Genomic DNA, 18684 nt, shown 5'->3' with positions numbered 1-18684 from the left:
TCAAAGCTTCTCTGATGCGTACCGCGCCCTCCTGTGCTCTTCTAACCGCCCTGATGTCTGTCTGCGCGTAACCAGCAGCCAGGCAATTTGCCTCAACCTCCCACCCCGCCATAAACGTCTCCCCCTTACTCTCACAGATATTGTGGAGCACACAGCAAGCAGTAATAACAGTGGGAATATTGGTTTCGCTGAGGTCTAAGCGAGTCAGTAAACTGCGCCAGCGCGCCTTTAAACGTCCAAATGCACATTCTACCACCATTCTGCACTTGCTCAGCTTGTAGTTGAACATCTCCTGACTACTGTCCAGGCTGCCTGTGTACAGCTTCATGAGCCATGGCATTAAGGGGTAGGCTGGGTCCTCAAGGATACATGTAGGCATTTCAACATCCCCAACAGTTATTTTCTGGTTCGGGAATAAAGTCCCTTCCTGCAGCTTTGGAAACAGGCCAGAGTTCCTGAAGATGCGAGTGTCATGTACCTTTCCCGGCCATCCCACGTTGATGTTGGTGAAACGTCCCTTGTGATCCACCAGAGCTTGCAGCACTATTGAAATGTATCCCTTGCGGTTTATGTACTCACCGACTTGGTGCTCCGGTGCCAAGATAGGGATATGGGTTCCGTCTATGGCCCCACCACAGTTAGGGAATCCCATTGCAGCAAAGCCATCCACTATGACCTGCACATTTCCCAGGGTCACTACCCTTGATATCAACAGATCTTTGATTGCGTGGGCTACTTGCATCACAGCAGCCCCCACAGTAGATTTGCCCACTCCAAATTGATTCCCAACTGACCGGTAGCTGTCTGGTGTTGCAAGCTTCCACAGGGCTATCGCCACTCGTTTCTCAACTATGAGGGCTGCTCTCATCTTGGTATTCATGCGCTTCAGGGCAGGGGAAAGCAAGTCACAAAGTTCCATGAAAGTGCCCTTACGCATGCGAAAGTTTCGCAGCCACTGGGAATCGTCCCAGACCTGCAACACTATGCGGTCCCACCAGTCTGTGCTTGTTTCCCGACCCCAGAATCGGCGTTCCACAGCATGAACCTGCCCCATTAGCACCATGATGCATGCATTGGCAGGGCCCATGCTTTCAGAGAAATCTGTGTCCATGTCCTGATCACTCACGCGACCGCGCTGACGTCGCCTACTTGCCCAATATCGCTCTGCCAGGTTCTGGTGCTGCATATACTGCTGGATAATGCGTGTGGTGTTTAATGTGCTCCTAATTGCCAAAGTTAGCTGAGCGGCCTCCATGCTTGCCTTGGTATGGGGTCCGCACAGAAAAAAGGCGCGGAACGATTGTCTGCCATTGCTCTGATGGAGCGAGGGGTGACTGACGACATGGCTTAAAGGGTTGGCTTCAGGGAGCTAAAATCAACAAAGGGGGTGGCTTTACATCAAGGAGTATTTCAGGCAGGACTTCACGGAGGGTTCCAATAAGAAATGGAGCACCTGAGTTATTGTTCTTATTGGAACAAGGAGGTTAGTCTGGCCTCTGATTGATACGTGGCTAGATTTACCTCGCTGCACCTTCCCTGTGAGTGGCTGCAGTGTGACCTAGAGGAATGAGTCCTCTAGACAGGAGAGTGGGGGAAGCAAATGGGTACAAACAAATCTGGTCTATTTCTTGTTTTGATCCACTCCATCTATCTTTTACATCTTTGGCTGGCAGCAGACGGTGCAGAAGGACTGCATGCCATCCATATCTCATGGCTGCCCGGCAGAAGATGATGCAATAGGACTGCTAGCAATCCGTATCGCCTGCCTGCTCACCATAAGATGGTTCAATAGGACGGACTGCAGGACTAAAGAGAAAGACCTGGTCAAGTCACTCCAAATTTAGTCCTTGCGCCCATGTCTGCCCAGGCGCTCCCGGCCGACGCGGCCAGGAGCACCTCGGACATGACGATGACGGCTACCAGTTGTATTGCACCGTCTGCTGCCAGAAGGCAATGGGTTGCTGCTACTGTGTAGCAATGCAGTACTGCATCTGCCAGCACCCAGGAGACATACGGTGACGATTACCTAAACAGGCTCCATGCTTGCCGTGGTATGGCGTCTGCACAGGTAACTCAGGAAAAAAGGCGCAAAACGATTGTCTGCCCTTGCTTTCACGGAGGGAGGGAGGGAACGGGAGCCTGACGATATGTACCCAGAACCACCCGCGACAATGTTTTAGCCCCATCAGGCATTGGGATCTCAACCCAGAATTCCAATGGGTAGCGGAGACTGCGGGAACTGTGGGATAGCTACCCACAGTGCAACGCTCCAGAAGTCGACTCTAGCCTCGGCACTGTGGAAGCACTCCGCCGAGTTAATGCACTTAATGCACTTAGAGCATTTTCTGTGGGGACACACACACTCAAATATATAAAACTGATTTCTAAAAAACCGACTTCTATAAATTCGACCTAATTTCGTAGTGTAAACATACCCTAAGGGTTAAATAGCTTTGTAGAGTTTTTAGACTCATACAAGGGAAATTTTAACATTGAATGGAAAAATGTATCTACTGAAACTATTTTAACCACTTGAACTGAATTTTTTGTGTTCCATTTTACCCCTCTTCTTGATTCTGCATAATAAGCAGATATGGGGCACACTAATTTCTGAGGTCCAAATTCACTCCTGCTGATCCTGCTGATCCTGCTGAGGGAGGAAAGATGGCTGTGTCTCAACTCCCCTCCAAATGGCACACTATAGCTGAACACACTGCACAGAAAAGGTTAAGTCTATTCTGTGGAATCTTTACCCTTCCTGGTTATTAGGGGAGGTGGGAACGGCTCTTTGGGAGAGAGGCTTTAGGAGTCCTGAGAAAAGAACTCTAGAAACAGCCAAGCCTAAAAGAAGGTTTGAGGTGATCTTTATCTTATTATAGTTTTCTTTTTAATAAAGCTAAATCCTAGAAAGAGATGTGGGTGGTGAATTTGGACTTTATGTGATATAACTGTGTTTGTAAGCAGGATGCAAAAGGAGGTAATGTTTTTATGGCAAGTTGTGGGGGTTTTGTTTGTTTGGGCTGTTTATTTTTCATGGAAACTATACAAAAGGAGCTGAGGAGTTTACAATATTAGAAGCAGTTTAAGTAATGATGGATTGCTGGGAAGTATACAGGTGGGGCAGACAAAGGTGCATCTTAAATTCAGTTTTATCACATGGGTAAACAATTTCTTCCACCACCACCTGTGTGACAGCACACAAATTAGAGACGGGTCCAAACCAAAACACCAGATCTGAACATCGAGACTTTGCACTCTCGTGGTTTAGGCCTACAGTGCTTGAATGCTGTCTGCTATAATACTTCCCAAATGGGAGTTCAGACAACTTTCATTTTTTTAATCAAGATATCATTTGTGGTATTTTAATAAGTGACAAAAGAGATCTGTATACTTACTCATGACACTATATTACAAAATAATAAAATGAACACTCCAGATCATTATATATTTTAAAAATAGTAATAACATCATACAATTATTAAATGCAACATTTCAAGATCAGGAAAAATTTAGTCTGACCCCTCCAAATATAAATATATCAAGATGTTTCTCTGATACAATGTGCTTCAATTCCTCAGTAAAGGAAGGAAAAGAAAGATATGTCTGATGAGGTTTGCCTCTGAATTCTTCAGGGTTAGTCATCCAGCTGGCAGAGCAGAGCAACACCTCGCTTGATCCAGTGTTGGACTGGTTTATCAGTCTCTAGCAATAGCGCAATGACAAAATTAGTAGAATGTCCAGTAGTGGATAAGGTTCCCTTACGCTCACTTGTCTTGTAGAGTGGACAAATATAGGCACTAGATTTCTTTATGTCTGATTTTTTAGCTTCAAAAAGAACAAACAAAGCAATGAATTATATACTGTAGATGTACTAGATGAATAGAAATAATCTAATCTAATGTAAAAATCAAATATTCACTCTGATTTATTTTTAAAGCTAAATAAAAATTTGACAAATTATTTTCATCCAGCAAAACTTAAAAAGAAGTCACTCCTTGCTCTGATTTTCTTTTAAAAATTAATTTAGAGAATTTACATAGGCTAATAGACTAGAGGAAGTATGTTTGCTATTGTTTGCTTACAGGAATAGATGCCTTCCTGTACGACTTGCTTTTCAAATATTTCAAAGAGGTGTTCAAATCTAAACAGTTATATAAAAATCAAAGCATTTGACTAAAATACCATCAGGTTATAGTTTAGAGCATGTTAGTAAGTGCATGAGCTCTTCATCCGATGAAGTGAGCTGTAGCTCACGAAAGCTTATGCTCAAATAAATTTGTTAGTCTCTAAGGTGCCACAAGTACTCCTTTTCATATAAAATTGGGGCACCAGGACAACTTTGATTCAGCAGCTCGAGAATCTAATCATGATTCAAGTTGTTTGAGTTCCGAGGCTACAGCTCTGGAGGAACTGTAATGTGCCCAGAGTGTTTACACATAACTCACACAAAGGTTTAAATCATGTTCTTTTGACGTCAGTCAGCTTCAATTAACAGATTCCTCCAATGTCAATAGAAGGGGTAAACGGACAGAATGGAATACTTTCTGAGGCTGACTTGCAGCTAGTTATAACTAAGTAGAAACTAAGCCACTGTGGAGAATCTTAAAAATATCTCCACTAGGAATGTTTGGAATAAATTGCTCCTGATCAAAGAAAGGAGGAACCAAATGACAGAAAACAATAGTAGAGGTCAGTCAGAAGAAAACATTATCAGTGTTTAGCCATCTATGGACAGTATTTCTGCAGCAGTTAATGAAACTTTGAGCAACATTAATTTTAACACATACGGGGTGAAATACTGGCCCAATTTAAATCAGTTGCAAATGTCCCACTGACTTTTATGGAGTCTGGATTTCAACAATCATGCTCTCTTTTGCCAAGTCTAGTTTATGCCTAAAAAATACATGAAGATCCAATCTGGAGGCAGTGAAATTTGCTTTATAAAACGTCTATCTGACTGGCTCCTCCTTTGTCCAATCCATGCTAAATAAACCTTTTTTGGGGGGGGGGGCGGAGGGGAAGAGGCCCAGATCAGATAAATTTCAGATAAAAAACTGGGTCAGCCAGTGAAAAGGCATAATGTTTGACAGGCAAGCCATTGATCATGTCAGATGAATGGAGACCTATGTGCATTTGGATTTTTTGGTGAGAGAGAAGGGCTGGTCTTTTTGCAGTGTCAAAGAAGTACATTACTGCAATCTCTTGTTGCATTAGAATCCAAAGAAACATTGGTTCCAGACCACTTTACTTACTTGGTTTTATCCAAATGATTGGTATCGAGTCAAAGAGCAACTTGGGATGCTGTTCAGCTAATAGTCCCCTGGTGAGACAACAAAGAAACTATTAAAACATAATTTTATAAAAGGTATATTTTTAAAAGAGATATTTTTGTATTTTACTTTGTTTGTTGGGTAGGAAGGAAAAAAGGGAAGGGTTGGGATGAGAAAGGGGAATGGAGATGACAGGAAGAGCAAGAGAAAGAAATGTCAGGACAAATACAGAGAATGGAAGCAAACTGAAAAGATGTAACAAGAGAAGAAAGAGAAGAAGAGAGAAAAAAGATAAACAAGAGCGAGAATGAAATAAAAGAAGAGAGGAGGGGGATGCAGAACAGAGCTGGTGGACTTCCCTATCTTTACCTTTTTCAAAGGGTCCAGTAAAATCATCAGATATCAAAAACACTTCGCTCATAATCCCACACAAGGGATAGGATTAGGCAATAACAAATAAAAAGCCATACTGTGCTCTGACCTTTGCTGTTTAAACTCTTGGAATAAAACATGCAGTTTTTCTTGCTGAACTACATTACCTTTAAAAGTGTCCATTAACTTGTAATAGTAGAATGAAAATTTAAAACCCACTGTAGATTTTGATTTTGTACAGCCACTTTTATGTGCGTAAACAATTGTGCAAGCAGAAGTGGGTATGCAGCTGCTTTATCAGCACAAATTGAGGTGCTGGATGCGTGGGTGCCAAATTTGTGTACCCTGAGGGCAGGTCTATACTAGAAGTGCTACACTGGTGCAGCTGCACTGCTGTAGCACGTCTGGTGAAGGCTCTCTGTGCCAATGGGAGAGTGGTCTCCCATCAGCATAATTACTCCACCTCTGTGAGAGGAGGAAGCTATGCTGGTGGGAGAGCGTTTCCCACCGACAGCACCAGTGTGGACAGCACTTAAGTCGCTGTAATTTGCTTTTCTCAGGGGGGTGTCTTTTTCACACCCCTGAGCAACATAAATTACATTGACTTAAGTGGTAGTGTAGGCCTGCCCTAATGTACATCAGGCATGCAAAACTGCAGACCAGTTGAAGTCGGCTGAAAACATGGTCCTATTTGCAATGTGCATTTTTCTGATTGTCTGGTAATTAGTTCCGACTACTCTGCATATCAGTTCAATTTTTTTTTTCAAAATGCACTGCTTCACTCCATTGGAAAAAAAAATTAGCTGAGATTTTCCATAGGCCCCTTTTAAAATATTCACTTTGAGGGCTGTTAGGGTCTGTACCCTTTCCCATCTATTTAGAAACCTTACAAAGTAACAAGTACCATATCTGAATGACTATATAAACAGTTAAACCATAGTGGGCCAAATCCTGCCCTTCTCTTGTGTGGGACCAAGATGTGAATTGGTGCTTATCTTCATCTAAGCTGCCTGCGTGCTAGGTGACTCACCCTGAGGATGGCCAGGTCAGCTGCAGCAAAGGGATAGGTGGGCTCCACCAGCTGCTCTGTGGTTGGGACTAGGAGAGCTGCTCATAGACTGGGGACCCGACATAAAAAATTCATTCTGTACTCACATAGTAAGTGCTGTAGGTTTGGAGAGGAAACACTATACTATTCACTTGCGAGATACATAGCCCCTGAAAACCTGTTTCAAAAAATCAAGTCCCTCTGAGGTGTCTCAAATTGGGCACCTGGAAACTGATGCAACAAGAATCTGAAAAGAATCACTAGTCACTTTTGAAAATCTTGGCCTTACTGCTTTGAATGGTTCTGTGACTCATGTAGAAGGGCAATTTCATGAAAGAAAACTGCATTTTTATTACAAGTAAGCACAGTGCAACGTTCCCAATACTACAGTATCACAGATTCATTGTGTTTTTTCTTGTCAAGATCTTTTGGAGGAAGGAGAAGATTTTAAATTAAGAGTATATCATTGAAATGTTGAAATGATGTTAAAATATTTCAACAAGTCTAATATGAGCGCATAAGAAAGTTTTAGATTTATTTTAAAATTTTAATTACTGACTTGGTCCTGTCCCAGCGAGCTCCATCTAAAAATAATCCATGGATATAAACACCATCTTCTGGTGCAGTAGCAGATGTATCCTTAGGAATGACCTAAAAAGAAATACATGTTAATACTTGTTAATACATTTCCACAGTAGTTTTGTTTTAGAGCTATTAGCTCTACAAGCCAATCTTCAAGAGAGCAACCCCAAGTCAGGATAAAATAGTGAAGCCTCTTCGTTCAGTACAACTTTACATCATCAACTGTTAAGATGGCAGCTTTCTATGTGACTGTTAATTATCCTTTATCATCATACTTAGAACACTCAAGTTTATCAAGTGATTTGTTTTCCTAATTAGGTGATTAAGTGTAATGAGGAATATACTTTTAATAGCATTCCTTTACAGATATCAAGTGGAAAACAGCATGTACTACTATTCAACATGGTTGCAGATCTACAATGCCATTGCTAATCAAGGTCTCGATCCTGCAATAAGATATATGCAAGTGAACCCATCCAATCAGGCACAGGGTCCACCTGGTATATCTCATGGAAACATCAGGACCCATATTAGTAAAATATATTTTTATCACTTATCCATACCTGAAATTCGTATCCCAGCAGGTCAATGGGAATGGTGTACTTCCTGGCATAGTTCTGCATGGCTCCAGTTAAAAAAGCTTGAGTAAAATAGAATCCTGACAGCCAAAAAACACTGGGCTTTCCTAACTCATACCAGTCCTGGGAGGAGGAAGAGAGAGATACTTTCAACCATCTTTGCAAAAAGAAAAGGAGTACTTGTGGCACCTTAGAGACTAACCAATTTATTTGAAAATAAGCTTTCGTGAGCTACAGCTCACTTCATTGGATGCATACTGTGGAAAGTGTAGAAGATCTTTTTATATACACACAAAGCATGAAAAAATACCTCCTCCCACCCCACTCTCCTGCTGGTAATAGCTTATCTAAAGTGATCACTCTCCTTACAATGTGTATGATAATCAAGTTGGGCCATTTCCAGCACAAATCCAGGTTTTCTCACCCCCACCCCCAAACCCACTCTCCTGCTGGTAATAGCTTATCTCTGACTGGTTTATGAATGTTATAATTCAACATTCTTAATATTCATAAACCAATCAGAGAACACTTCAATCTCTCTGCTCACGCGATTACAGACATGAAAGTTGCGATATTACAACAGAAAAACTTCAAATCCAGACTCCAGCGAGAAACTGTTGAATTGGAATTCATTTGCAAATTGGATACAATTAACTTAGGCTTGAATAGAGACTGGGAGTGGCTAAGTCATTATGCAAGGTAATCTATTTCCCCTTGTTTTTTCCTACCCCCCCCACCCCAGACGTTCTTGTTAAACCCTGGATTTGTGCTGGAAATGGCCCACCTTGATTATCATACACATTGTAAGGAGAGTGGTCACTTTAGATAAGCTATTACAGGCAGGAGAGTGGGTTTGTGGGGCGGGGGGGAAGGGGTGAGAAAACCTGGATTTGTGCTGGAAATGGCCCAACTTGATTATCATACACATTGTAGGGAGAGTGATCACTTTAGATAAGCTATTACCAGCAGGAGAGTGGGGTGGGAGGAGGTATTTTTTCATGCTTTGTGTGTATATAAAAAGATCTTCTACACTTTCCACAGTATGCATCCGATGAAGTGAGCTGTAGCTCACGAAAGCTTATGCTCAAATAAATTGGTTAGTCTCTAAGGTGCCACAAGTACTCCTTTTCTTTTTGCGAATACAGACTAACACGGCTGTTACTCTGAAACCTGTCAACCATCTTTGCTATTCAGTATAGGCCTAGGTAGTATCTGCAATTTTCCACAAAAAATTTAGCCATATTCTACACAACCTTGTTTAGAAAGTCTAGATATAAAGAGTCAATTTTTACCAACCCATGTCCAAATCATCCTTTAATTTTAAATCAAACAGAATTATTAGTAACACAATCCCTCTTGCTTTACCTGCAAGAATTTCAGCCTCGCTAGAAAATCTAGGATATAGCTCCCCAAAGGTTTAAGACTTGGGTATGAACGGTTAGCCCAGTTCTCGGCAACTTTTCCAACAAGCAGACTGCCGCTCAGGGCCTCTAGCTCAGAATCCATAACGACCAGTCCTTTAATGGCCTTTTTCAGATTTATTAAGGTAATACGTATAGTTCGGAGTAAACTAGAATTAAAAGAAAATATCACAGAACTATCACTAAAATACAACAGGTTTGACATGATTTGTCAGACATGAAATCACCATCTCAAGAAATAATATTACATTATTGTGATGACTATGAAAAAAGTACATAACCAGGTTTTCCTCATTCACAACTTGCCATATTTGCAAAATTACAGATTGTGCCCATACTGTTGCCATTTAATAGACCTTTTCTTCTGCTTATCTAAATGTCCATTGAGGCACCATCTTCAGTGGTTATAGCATGTGACTGTCAGGGGACCTGAGTTCTATTCCAAATACTGCCACTGACTTGCTCTGTGGCCTGGGACAAATCTGTTAATTTGTGACGCCTTTTCTCCATCCCATCTTCCTGGCTTTAAAAGGTTCTGTGAGGTTTAACTCGTTATTAAGGATAGGAGTCTGTCATGGAGGTCATAGATTCCGTGACTTTAATGGACCTCCATGACTTCTTTGGCTTCAGCCCGCCACAGTGGCAGGGCTGGAGCAGCTGTCAGCCCCCACCCAGGAGCTGTGGTAGGACTGGAGCAGTGGTCGGTGGTCAGCATCCAGGTCCAGAGCAGCTTCCAGGGACCGGAGCAGCAGTCAGTCAGCCCTCGCCACAGGAGCAGCAGCCGGAGCAGTGGCTGGGGCTGGGTCAATCCCCAGGGCCAGAGCAGTGGCCACCACCACAGGATCAGCCACTGGGGCTGCAGCAGCTGCTGCCGCCGCAGGAGCCTGAGTAGCCCCCAGTGGGGCTCTTACTGTTAGTCCCCCCACAGGGTATTTTTAGTAGAAGTCAGGTTGCAGACTTCCATGAATTTTGGTTTATTGCCTGTGACCTGTCCATGACTTTTACTAAAAATATCCATGACAAACTCTTAACCTTACTGATTATGAACTGTACAGAGCCTGAAATGACTAGATGGAAGGTGATATAGAAATTCTAATTATTTTCAACTGGTTAAAAATAGTTGAGTCCAAACCAGAACCTAGATCCAAGCATCCCTGAATCCAAAGCCAGACTTTTCAGTTTGCCTCTGTCACTTTAATGGGCTAAGGCAAAATTCCTGATCTGGAATCCCCCAATCTTTGGGAAAATTCATGGGGAGATCCAATGCTCCAGTGCAAAGTCCACCTCTTGCTTAAAAAAAAATAGAACACTATGCAGTGAATATTCTTGGGGAAATAATGGTCCAATGGCAGCTGTGTAAGTTCATCTCTTTCTGTTTACGTAAAATAAAATATTTCTGTTAAAATAGTCGAAGACCTAATGGGGCATTTTGTTTTATGCATTACTTTGAATTTCATAGTCTCTAGCCTATACTGTCCTGGCAAGAAATTAAAACCACAACCCTAAAAATAATAGAATCACAGAAGTGTAGAACTGGAAGGGACCTCAGTAGATCATCTAGTCCAGTCCCTTGCACTCAAGGCAGGACTACATAATAACTAGACCATTACTGATGGGTGTTTGTCTAACCTGTTCTAGAAAAAACCGCCAGAGATGGAGATTCTACAACCTCCCTAGGCAATGTGTTCCAGTGCTTAGCTGGAACAATGTACAATATGTGTATGGAGTAGATGGGGAGGCAGGTTTCAGATAACAGCAGAGAGGGAAAGGAGTATGTGAGAAATAAGGGGAGTTTGGAGAGTGAATTAAGGGATCTGATAGAATTATGGGAGTTCTTTATGAGAGAATTAAGGGATACAGGGGGAAAGATGAGCAGAGTGAGGGGGAAGGTCAAGAAGGAGAAAAATAATGGTGGCAGGAAGAAACAGGGAGCAGACAGAGACAAAATGGGAGAAAAAATAGGAATTTGGGCAAAGTGGGATGGAGACTGGGGACCCAAAGGAAAAAAAAAGAGTAGAGGATTACAGTTGACAGCAAAAAGAGAGGAGGTGAGGGTATAGGAAGAAAGGGGGAATCAGGGAAGAGAGAAGGAAAGTGATGGGGCACAGATAGGAGCAGGTGAGAAAATAATAAAAAAGAGAGAAATAGTCAGAAAGGAGGAAAAAAGGAAATGATACAAGCACACGAAAAATGAGACCAAAAAGAAGAGGATGGATGGAATAAAGAAATGGAAGTGAAAAATAAAGCAATACAAGCACAACCCTGCAGATGACCCATTACCAAACTTTTCTTTGGACCCTCCCCCCATTACATACCTTATCCCCCAATTCATTTGCCATTTAGATATTTTTCCTTAAATCCAACCAATATTCTGTCTTGCCTAACAAAGGAAAAGTTCTGAGAATGCAGACACTACTGCAGGCAATTAGAACTGAAGCAAATAATTATAATAAAATAAAGGTCTTCAGAATAAAGAGTCTATAAAGAGACTGCACTGGATGCCTGGCAGAAAAGGGATCTGCTGTGAATGGGTTGATAGAAAGTACATTTGAATTAAATTAATTAATTCCCTTACTTGTTAAACCTTTCCATTTCTTGCACCAACACAGTGTTCATACTTTCCTCATATCTCACAGGATACTTCTGTAGGGAAGCTTCAATGTCAAAATCATTTGGAAGCTGCAAATGTCAATATATTTGGACACATTTTGATTAGTGCACATTTTAATTTACAATGGTTTCAAAGCAATATTAAAAGCAAAGAGACCCAAAGTAACCACATAAGCTCCATGGTGAATGACTGATATTCAGTAAAACACCCTACTGAATATTGGTTGGTCAATAAAAATATCTTGAACATCATTGAAAATGTAAAAATAAATGTAAATGTTTTAATGATTGTGAAGTTCTTTACAATATTGAATTGACTTTTCCTCCAGGTTATTTGCTCTGATTTCTCTCCCTTCTACTCTTAGCTGCTCAGCGACACTTCCCCCACTTTAGATATGGCTGTGGCTCCCCACAGTCTGATAAGCGCTTCACTTTCACTTTGTGTTGGACAGCTTAATGCTCCCCACTGAGTTTTTCCCAATGCATAATGAAGCTTAGGAATCAGAGATGTAGCACAAGGATAGGGAGAGAAAGAGAGACCCATACTTCAAAGTCAATGTTTTATTTCTAAAAAATCATTATTCTATTCAGGTTATTATGCCATGCCCATCACCATGGTATCTGAGTACTTCCTAATAAACAAGGAGATTTAGGTTAATTGGACAGGGTTAACTTTCTATTCCACTCCCGTCCCTTGTGCATGAGATCTGTGAGAGTTTTTGTTTGTTTTCTGAGTAAGTTAATGTGTATTTTTCTTAAGGAAAAAATGATCTTATGTTTGGAATGGAACTTGTTATGATTTGCTGTAGTTCTTATGGAGAATGAGGAACATGGCACAGCATGGGGCTAGCCCCCAAAAGAGCCCTATCTCCTGCATACATGAGCTTTGCCCTTGCACAATTCCATTATTTCTGAGGAGTGTAGGTGTCAAAGGTGGTCATGGTCCTTGAGGAAAAGTCTTTTAGGTATCCTGAGCCCAGGCCATTTAATGCTTTGAAAATAAGAACCAAGAACTCAAACTTAATGCAATGTTCTAGGGGAGTCAGTGGAGAGAGTAGAGCTGCAAGTTGTTCACTAACTATATTTGTTGCTGAGACAGTGTGTTGTTGCAACTGCATTGTTGCAATCCCAAAAGGAGGTGAAAAAGGCATTTCTGTGGTCACACCCTTTGTGGCTCAATCGTCTGTCCAGTTGCCTATTACCATTTTCTCAAGGAAGAACATTAAGCTGGCCAGGTAATGGTGGGAGTATTTGTTATTCTAATCAATTATTATGCTATTTGTCTTTCTACATTACCTTAATGAGAATATCATCAGCAATTTCATACAGAGTGCTGTCACCGCCTCCCGAGGAGACTCCCTGCGTGCTTCCTCCTTGTGTTAGTATCAGAGATTCAAAGAGGAGTTTTGTTTGCTGGAGATCCTTTGAAATATCCACATTTTCATGCAACCCAAACACCTCTGGCTGTTGACTAAATGGAAGATTCTATGGCAAAACATATTAAGTAAACAATATATTTAATTAGATAAATCAGTTCATTAAGGGCCTGATCTTAAGCTTATTGATGGAAAGATTCCATTAGCTTCAGGGGACATTGGATCAGGCCTAGAACCATGATCTCACCAATAGTGAATCCCTTGACAATGGCTTTCTAGTCTTTATACCAGGCCCTATTATCTATCTGTTCATCTCCTCATTAAGTTGTACAAATTCTGGAGTGCAACAAAGTCTAGGGTGTGTCAAATCACAAAGCACTTTAGATCACAACATACCTGCAAAGGAGCCAAGGAAAGCAAAGAGGATGGGCATCAAATGAAAAATGAAGCACACATAAAAACGTTATTTTTAAATGTCGAGAGGCTCAGACCCAGGAGGGTTGTCTGCTTAGTGTATCATGTTTGTAACCTCTCAAGGCTTTTCCACTAACCTTTGAAATTTTTGTTGATCTGTGAATCCTAAATAAACTACCAAGAAAAAATTACATGGGAAAAAAATCCCATGTATGACCAATAGGATCTTGGTAAACTGTTTCCCTTTCTCATTTCCAGGTTATCCATCTTTTGCACAATTCATAATTCCAGAAACTTGTTGCTGGAAAACCAACTCCTGTCCTCAACGCAAGACAGCAAGATTTGAAGCACAGTTCTAAGGAGTAAATGCTCTAAATGAAATTACCACCTCATATTTCACCCAGATCAGTTTGTGGTTTGATGCTGTCTTATTTCACAGTCTAAGGAGAGTCTGGCGAGGTCAGTGCTTAGAAAGGAGACGTCTCAGAAAACACCTAGCACAGCAGAGAGTAACATTTGTGATTCAGTGTTATAGGATTCTTCTCCCTAGAACCGTACTGAAGCAATGCATGGACTTAGAGCTCACTAAACATCTTAAGGCACCTTTTGCAAAAGCAGAAGTGCTATCCCCAATGTTCTGCCAAATTCCAACTAAAAGTAATTACATTTGAGCTGCCTAAATTCCCTTGAGGTTTCAGTTAGATGTATTCTTTACTTCCTATTCAAAATTAATGGTGGACTGTTCTATAGCTTCTGTGCTCTACCCCAGAAGTGGCTGTATTTCAGTGATGTGAGGTACTAAGAGAATTATTATTTTGTAATACAATTTAAGATCCTTGGAGCAAAGGCATTATAAAAGAGCTAAACATTATTGTTTTAGATGTTCCAGCATTTTAATATTAGAAAATGAATTTGTTACATTCATGCTGTCTTATTTCACATGTCTTATTTGAGTCAGCAGTGTGCCCTTGTTGCCAAGAAGGCCAATGGTATTTTGGGATGTATAAGTAGGGGCAATAGCGAGCAGATCGAGGGACGTGATCGTTCCCCTCTATTCGACATTGGTGAGGCCTCATCTGGAGTACTGTGTCCAGTTTTGGGCCCCACACTTCACGAAGGATGTGGATAAATTGGAGAGAGTCCAGCGAAGGGCAACAAAAATGATTAGGGGACTGGAACACATGAGTTATGAGGAGAGGCTGAGGGAGCTGGGATTGTTTAGCCTGCAGAAAAGAATGAGGGGGGATTTGATAGCTGCTTTCAACTACCTGAAAGGGGGTTCCAAAGAGGATGGCTCTAGACTGTTCTCAATGGTAGCAGATGACAGAACGAGGAGTAATGGTCTCAAGTTGCAGTGGGGGAGGTTTAGATTGGATATTAGGAAAAACTTTTTCACTAAGAGGGTGGTGAAACACTGGAATGCGTTACCTAGGGAGGTGGTAGAATCTCCTTCCTTAGAGATTTTTAAGGTCAGGCTTGACAAAGCCCTGGCTGGGATGATTTAACTGGGAATTGGTCCTGCTTCGAGCAGGGGGTTGGACTAGATGACCTTCTGGGGTCCCTTCCAACCCTGATATTCTATGATTCTATGATTCTATGCAGAAGTAATTTTTTAACATTAATGGAATATCAAATTAAAAATGACACATCACTGAAAATATTTTATTTTTGCAACATTCACTAATGTAATTAGACCGAATATTATGTGAGCTTCCATTTTACAAAGAAACCAAGTTACCTTAATAAATTCAATGTAGTCCTCATAGGTGCCTTTTGGTGGTGCATAGTAGTTGCCACTGGGAGAAAAGGCAAAGCGTGGGTTTTCAATTATATCTGGATTATAAAAATCATCCAGCATAGTCATTAGTAAACGTCTGTCCCAATCATCTGTCACTCGTCCTCCATAGTTACATTCACCCGTAAGGTAAGATATAGCTTCAAATGGAACATGGTCATATTCATTTATGAATAGCTGAAACAACGAAAACAAATCTAAGACACTTCACCACCTTGAATCCCAATTAGGCTTGTAAATCAAATCCTATAGTTAATTAGAGACACAGTGTGATCTGCCTTTTATTATTAAATAGGAAAGGAGCAGAGATGGGCCCACAAACCCAGCGGACCCTTCCATGGAGAGGCCTACAGAGCAATAGTGGAACACAGTGTGGAGAGAAGAGTATGCTCTAACTCGTACAGAGCTACAGTAAATGTTTTCCCCTAGTGCAGCAGCAAATTCAAACTCTGAAGTCTTCACTCAGGTAAAATTCCCATTTGAGGTTAATGGGAGTTTTTTTGAGTAAGAACTGGGCAGAGACCGAAAGATTTGTCCCAGAATTAACAAATCATCCAATCATTCTTACAGTATTTACAATTGTGCATATTCTGAAGCCTGATTTTTCTAGCAAAGGCATGTTTCTTTCTTTTACCAAGTCTCTTTGGATGCTCAGAGTATCTTGCTTTTAACCTTCAGAATGTTTGTCTCTTTCAGTGACTCATCATAGTTTTTTCCAGCAGCTCAAACTCAACATTTCTAATTCCCACCCTAAACTCTCTGGACTCTTGTCTAGATTGGTCAATTGGTAAAATTTTCTCAGGAGTCCTATAGAGCTAGTCAGACAGGACAGCCCTGGCCACTTGCTGTGTATCAAAATTTCCTTTGACTAAGAACTGTGAGCAGTTTGATGGTATCTACTAGTTTGATGGAATCTACTCAATAGTGAGACCTCCTTTGAAATATAGTTTTAACTCTGTTATACTGAGTTCCAAATGGCTTTGTGAATTTTTTTTTAGAAAATTTATCTAAATCTAATGAAGAATTTCTTATTTTTATAAATATAACATGGTCTATCTTATTTATCTTTGTCTCAATAGCAAAGAAACCTGAACTAAAGTTGTGGAAACCTGTTTATGATTGTGTGCTTGAGCATTTAACACAGCCATTTCTGTATTGTGGATGCAACAGTAAATGAAGACTTTACCTGCAGCTGTCTGATACTGATTCGCAAGTCTGATTCATTAAATCCATATGGGATATTCCAACCAAGAGGGCCAAACTTCTTTCTCTCCTGAACAAGAGCATGAAAAAAGCAAACTCCAAAGAGCAGTTTTTCCCATGTCTTTAAGAAAACAACAACAAAAAGTATTAACTGGCATGACTGCGTATGGTCTTTAATTTATGCAGACGGCTGAAACAACAAAAGCAGTTTGAAAAACATTTTATTAACATTTTAAATTTCCTGTTTTGGATAAAAGTGTTAGACTATGACTAGCATGAGGTTTTGGGTTTTTTTTTAAATGTTATTAGATAACAATATAGAGTTGACAGTTAATATGTTAAAGCCTATTCCTGCAATCCCTGACTAGTAGATATAATGTTTACACCCCTGAGTAGTAACACTGAAGCTATGGGACTAGTTGGGGATGTGTGCACTACACTGAGTTAAGGGTTTGCAGGGCTGGACCATTATTTATTAACTAAGGAAATGAAGGTTACTTACCTGTAACAGGAGTTCTTCAAGATGGACTCTGCATACTCCCATCTGACTGGTGCAGCATGAATGGTAGAATTGTACCTAGCAGTGTTTGTTGGGGTGCTCACATGTCTCTCTTGCCCTTCTCCTCAGGGAACACAGAATGTTCCTGGGCAAGGTTATAAAAGGGGCATAGCACCACAGCCGCTTCAGTTCCTTCCTCTGCAACCCCAGGTCTTTTGATAAGTAGGACTCAGAGGCAAAGGGAAAGGTGGGCAGAGAGCATGAATATGCAGAGTCTATCTCAGAGAATTCTGGTTACACGTAAATAACCTTCATTTCTTCTTTGAGTGTCCTCTGCATATTCCTATTCATGGGATAGACTAACAAGCTGTAACTCAGACCCAGGATGGTTGGAACATGGAGTCCTAATTAAAAAAAAGACGGCAAAACTGCCTTGCCAAATTTTGCATCTGATCTAGATTCTAAGCCTAATGTCTGGTGCTTAGTAAAAGTGTGGACTGTACTCCATGTTGCTGCTCACCATATTTCTATTAAGGAATATGTCCAAAGAATTTGATAGCAGCTGCTTTTCATCTAGTAGAATGAGCTCTAATTCCTTCAGGAAGAGGGAGACTCATCATCTTATAAACATCCTCAATACATAATCTAATCTATCTTGAAAGAGTATGTACAGTGACCGATCTCCTTTTATTCCTTTTTTCATAAGTGATTAACAAATTGGGAGATAGATAGAACTAATCATTTTAGGCAAAGTAGAAAGCTAAAGCCCTTCTAACATCTAGTAGATGTTATCTAGCCTCCCCACCTTGAGTGTGAGATTTGGGAAAAAATACTGGTAACATTATAGATGCAGGTATATGAATATCTAACAGAACTTTTGGCAAGAATCTTGGGTATGTACAGAATATTATTTTATCTTTGTCATAAATATAAAGGGAAGGGTAAACCCCTTTGAAATCCCTCCTGGCCAGGGGAAAGCTCCTCTCACCTGTAAAGGGTTAAGAAGCTAAAGGTAACCTCGCTGGCACCTGACCAAAATGACCAATGAGGAGACAAGATACTTTCAAAAGCTGGGAGGAGGGAGAGAAACAAAGGGTCTGTGTGTCTGTCTGTATTCTGTCTTTGTTGGGGATAGACCAGGAATGGAGTCTTAGAACTTTTAGTAAGTAATCTAGCTAGGTATGTGTTAGATTATGATTTCTTTAAATGGCTGAGAAAAGAATTGTGCTGAACAGAATAACTATTTCTGTCTGTGTATCTTTTTTGTAACTTAAGTTTTTGCCTAGAGGGATTCTCTATGTTTTGAATCTAATTACCCTGTAAGGTATCTACCATCCTTATTTTACAGAGGTGATTTCTTTACTTCTATTTACTTCTATTTCTATTAAAAGTCTTCTTGTAAGAAAACTGAATGCTTTTTCATTGTTCTCAGATCCAAGGGTTTGGGTCTGTGGTCACCTATGCAAATTGGTGAGGCTTTTTATCCAACATTTCCCAGGAAAGGGGGGGTGCAAGT

At 40.8% G+C, this 18684-nt stretch overlaps 1 protein-coding gene across 1 annotated transcript in view; it reads right to left on the bottom strand.

The window, feature by feature from the left end:
- Positions 1-3390: 3390 nt before the first annotated feature.
- Positions 3391-18684, bottom strand: part of DNAH12 (dynein axonemal heavy chain 12) — a 172930-nt gene continuing 157636 nt past the window's right edge. The window contains exons 66-74 of the mRNA XM_084633689.1: positions 16653-16790; positions 15410-15643; positions 13178-13366; positions 11847-11950; positions 9216-9420; positions 7836-7973; positions 7250-7341; positions 5253-5320; positions 3391-3825 (exon numbers count right to left, since the gene is read on the bottom strand). Of these exons, the coding sequence (XP_084489815.1) occupies positions 3635-3825; positions 5253-5320; positions 7250-7341; positions 7836-7973; positions 9216-9420; positions 11847-11950; positions 13178-13366; positions 15410-15643; positions 16653-16790 (1359 nt within the window). The 3' untranslated portion in view covers positions 3391-3634. The remainder of the gene's footprint in view (positions 3826-5252; positions 5321-7249; positions 7342-7835; positions 7974-9215; positions 9421-11846; positions 11951-13177; positions 13367-15409; positions 15644-16652; positions 16791-18684) is intronic.

The sequence above is a fragment of the Lepidochelys olivacea genome (genome assembly GCF_965140295.1).
Source record: "Lepidochelys olivacea isolate rLepOli2 genome assembly, chromosome: 7".
NCBI lineage: Eukaryota > Metazoa > Chordata > Testudines > Cheloniidae > Lepidochelys > Lepidochelys olivacea.
This window is presented reverse-complemented; position numbering and strand designations above follow the sequence as displayed.